Below are 4,640 nucleotides of genomic sequence, written 5' to 3'. Positions count from 1 at the left end.
AAGGCGGACTGAAAGGGTGGGAGGTGGAGGTACTGTGTACTGTACTTTAAAAGCAACATGTAGTGAAGAGATTAATTCAGTACCCACATGGAAGACGGTACACTGTGGACCAAAATAGTAAAGGATTTGGATGGAGAAGCAGATTGTTGTTTTTCATATACCTCACTGTTACAGGTGGAGTCAGTTTTAGTGTAATAGCCTGACTCCCTAAGCTTAAAAACCCACAATACATGAATCAATTAAAGCTTTTCTTCTACAGCTGGTAAAAGCACATGGTAAAGCACAAATAAAACAAAAAAAACACAGAAACCTGATGTTTGAAACAGGCAGAGCAATACAACATTTGTATGTTCTTCTACCCACAAAGATCATAAGATATATAGAATAACACAGGTTCAGAGCAAACAAACCAAACAAGGAAATCGGGGAAGAAGTTCTTCTGTACCTGAAACAGCAGCATCACGTAGGGATCTTATTACTGAAACAGCACACTGAACACAGTTACGTAGAGCTTTTTAGTGCATTGATAGTATGTACAACATCAATATCCTTCGGTGATAGTTGTAGCTTCACTGGACTTTGAGAACACTGGGACAGATAGTTAACTGAAGTGTGCAGAGTGTGACTAATTGGAGGTGTTGTAACCTGTTGCCTAGAGATAATGTAATCCGTATTATTCTTTTTGTTCATTCTTTATTTTAACAGACAAAATTTCCTTGTTGATTTAGAAAATGGGTCACTGATTGACCCAACCATTTTTTGCATGCCTGTCCTATACAGTTGTGTCTCCTCCCCATGTTTCTCCACTCTTAAAACCCCCGCCCCCATGTATTCCCCCGGTATTTGTAGTTAAAGACAGGCCATGCGGCAGCAGTCACTCATGCTCATACAGATAACAAGAAGCACGTTTGGGTTGCTAGTTTTTTTTGTTTGTGTATATATATTTTTTTGTTTTTATATACGAAATCATGCTTCTAGCCTAGTAATAGATGGTTTTCCCCACAATGGATCCTTTAAAAAAAAGTTAATAAAAAGTGTATCCATATTCTTCTCTTCTGGTACGTGCTATTAGTTAGTTGCATAGCCACCATGGGTATCATTGGGTTGGTTTTGTAGGTGTTCGTCATTTGTTTATGTTTTTCTGTGCGTTCTTCTTCCTGTCAGCTGCTTCTGGTCATGTGTCCATATAGGATGGTTTTGGTGAGGGGATGGACTCTGGCAGAGAAATCTGTAGAGGAAGGTGAAGAAACAAGAAGTCAGGATATATCAAACATTTGTCTTTTCAGAGCACAACAAAGCTTTTTTTTGTTAACTTAATGTTCAGCACATAGCATCCAAGCTGCAGTATGTCAGTGCAGATGTGATCTTTTTGAAGTTAAACTATAAACCTAATGATGTTAGGAATTCAGTGAAAAACCCATGTAAAATCTTTAATGGTTTGAGGACAGAGCATTCTAATTGTTGCTAATTTGCTGGTAAAGTTTTAGCTTGTTCTTGCTGTAGGAAAGACTTGAGCTGCTTAACAGTCTGTGGTCATTATTGCCAGATTTCATCATCTTCATTATACCCCAGACTTTTTAATGGGAGACAGATCTGGCTCGTGGGCAGACCAGTTGAGAACAGCTTGAGAACCTGAAGCTCATCCATATTTATCAGATGTTTTCACCATTGGTATAAATTCTAAGTGATTTCTCCTGAACCCTTTTATGTGATCATAAGTACAGATAGTGACATACACATAGTAAAATAAATGTTTTTAAATCCACATAAAACTTCCCAAACCCTTTCCCATGTCAGTGAAAACAGAAATATTTTAATAGTGCTTTTGCTTGGTTAAAAATGGCAATTTATCACAGCAGTGATAAAGTTTTTCCCTAGAATGCCGGGTTTTCTGAAAATTGTATGATATCAAATTTGTCTTTCCAAAAGATCTAAAATTAGTCTTGCAATGGACCAAAGCTTAAATATTGAGCTTAGTTGTATCCTCATGTATCAGTATAGGCGTTAATTGCAAAAGCAAAAAACAAAAAAGGTTGGCAAAAGTAGTTTAGGATTCAGCAGTAAGTTGCTGGAAATATCAATGACTTCAGCAATGTCATGGCCTTTTCATTAGAAAAGGCAAGTACCTTTTACTGCTACACACCCACACACACATACAGTACACAGAGACTGTGACCTTGAGAGGTTACGAGATCTTTTTTCGGCTGGTTTGTTTTGCTGAGTGCACATTGTGCCAACCTTTTTTCCCAAATAGCTACATCATGCACAGCAAAACAGATAGACCTAAAGTAATTTTGTGCAACAGTAATAATCCATTGCATCAAACACTGTGTATGGAATTATACCAGAACAATTCTGTAAATGCACAATAGAAAATGTTCAATAAAGATTTATTTTGAGTGTGATAGCAAATAACCTTAGCAAAATAGTCAAACTGATGACCTGACTCCTTGAGTGATTCACATATATAACTGTATACATGCCTGAAAATAAGCAGTTTGATAACTAGTTTATTTACAAAGCACTATAAATAATATTGTCAGGTTTTTTAATTTCCACAAATCAAGCATGCAAGCTGCATGCTTGATTTGATGCAGTTCAAATCAAGCATGCAGTTCTGCATCAAACTGAACTTTATATCAGGCCGGCTGGATGTTAGTTGAGTTAGCAGCTTCCTTTATCTGGCCAAGAGAATGTTTGTACAGTGAAGGAAGATTATAGTAAAGAATATGTGTTTGAGCCTTTAAGATTTAATTATTGTCTTATTAGTAAACCTGTTCATGTGCTTGTTGTTTTGCTGTGCCAATCTCACATTACATATCATTAGTATTGAATTAAAGGCACATTCGGCTACATTTAACCCAGTGAGACCAGATTAAATGATTAGTCCCATACCTGAGGGGACGCTGCACTCAGTCTGCTTCACTGCTTAACTCTCCGCAGACTGGCACATTTCACTATTTGAGCACCTTTCTTCACATCCACAGTATCGGGCTACATCAAGGTAGAGGGAGTTAGCGGCAGAGAGGAATTTAGAAGAGGTGGCAAGAGCAAAAGAAGAGTTGCAGGGAATATTAGTATAGGACAGTTAAAAAGATGAAGTGGACAGAAACGGAAAGTTGTGATAGGAAAGCAAAAGAGGAAAATGGTGCCAAAGTGACAAGGAGACCAAACACAAGACAGAAATATAAGGAACAGGTATGAGAAAGAAACATGAGAAGGGGGAGGGAAGAGGGAAGAAAAGACGGAAATTTAAAAACAGTCAAGCCAGGACAGAAGTGATGGGTGGCAGCTGGAGATAAGATAAGAAATCCTTTAGCCACAAAAAATAATATTAAGATTTTCATCCTTTATGTCTGAAATATCTAAATGTGTTAAAACGTCAAAGAGAAGAATACAATATTAAGGAGATAATCTGGTTGAGTTGTCATTTCAAGTACTTCAGAAAGTACTGTCTGCAGAAAAGACAATTTAAAAAATAAGATAATTTAAGGCCGTATAAACCAAGTTGTTAATCATCGATCTGTATCTGTGATAAAACTAATGCTTATTAAGTTATGTTATTGTCTTAAGAACCAGATTTCTCCTTAAGACCTATATTTATTGCAATTAATACTGGATCTAACTTTTACAGTTTAAGTGACACAGCACACAGTCACAGTTGAAGGACTATAAACTTTAATGAAGGAAGAAGACAGAATGTTTGGAAAAATTATAACGCGAGAAATGAAAATATAACCACTACGTCCCACAGTAAATTCATCTACACGATTGTCCAAGAAACACACATATGAAGTAAAAGTGCATCTATGTAACAAAAATGATTGGGTGATTACTTTTGAGCACCTCTACCAAAGCCATAACAGCATCACAGCAAAAACTGCCTGATGTGATGCCTCTCAGATGAAGTAGATGAACATGGAAATGCATACTTGCATATGAGTTTTAATGTTACAGTAGGTTACCAATCAAACAACCAAACATACATCTAACAATTATCTCCTTCTGTTTAAGAGTCAGCATTTCATTTTTAAAATCATAAATGCAACATAAAAATGATACTAAGGTCTTTTTTTAGCCAACTGGAAGTGGCTGAAAAGCACCATAGATATCAAGGCGCTCAGCGCTCAATACCCAGTAAGGGAAGCTTTACCTTGACCTGGTCTGCAGAGATAATTTGTCTAAATTTACAACTGAGTTTGTGGGAATTATTTTTGACACAATTACAGTTTTTAATGCTATACAAGCACACTCATTTAATAAACCATAGCATGTGCAACTTTGTTTATAGCTCCACTTGTATATGAATCATTGTTTATTACTAACCTAAAATGTGGGCATACTCTAGCTTTGCTGCTCTGGCAGACTGCTAAGAACCGTTATGACACTAGATTATATAAGCTATTATTCACTATTTTGTGGTTCGAATCCGCAGGGTTTCAGTCCATTCCTTCCCGCACATCATAGCTAACAACACACTTCTGAGGTTCTGTGAAACCCTTTGGCAAACAGAGAGCTTTCTGTAGATCAGAATCCCACCTTGCTGCCATCCCGACCGAAGATTGCGTAGCTCAGCTCAGCGTCAGCATCCAGCTCGGCGTCCTGCAGAGAACCCTCCATGCACACCTCCTGAACCCCCT

At 37.4% G+C, this 4,640-nt stretch overlaps 1 protein-coding gene across 1 annotated transcript in view; it reads right to left on the bottom strand.

Annotated features, from left to right (window-relative positions):
* Window positions 1-1,126: 1,126 nt before the first annotated feature.
* Window positions 1,127-4,640, bottom strand: part of LOC103398660 (ankyrin-1-like) — a 37,271-nt gene continuing 33,757 nt past the window's right edge. Inside the window, 3 exon segments of the mRNA XM_025053717.1 lie at window positions 1,127-1,228; window positions 2,896-2,994; window positions 4,540-4,638. Coding sequence (XP_024909485.1) covers window positions 2,923-2,994; window positions 4,540-4,638 — 171 coding nt within the window. The 3' untranslated portion in view covers window positions 1,127-1,228; window positions 2,896-2,922.

The sequence above is a fragment of the Cynoglossus semilaevis genome, unplaced genomic scaffold (genome assembly GCF_000523025.1).
Source record: "Cynoglossus semilaevis isolate Cse_v1.0 unplaced genomic scaffold, Cse_v1.0 scaffold1092, whole genome shotgun sequence".
Lineage (NCBI taxonomy): Eukaryota > Metazoa > Chordata > Actinopteri > Pleuronectiformes > Cynoglossidae > Cynoglossus > Cynoglossus semilaevis.
Note: the sequence above shows the minus strand (reverse complement) of the source record. Positions and strands in the feature narration are given on the sequence as shown.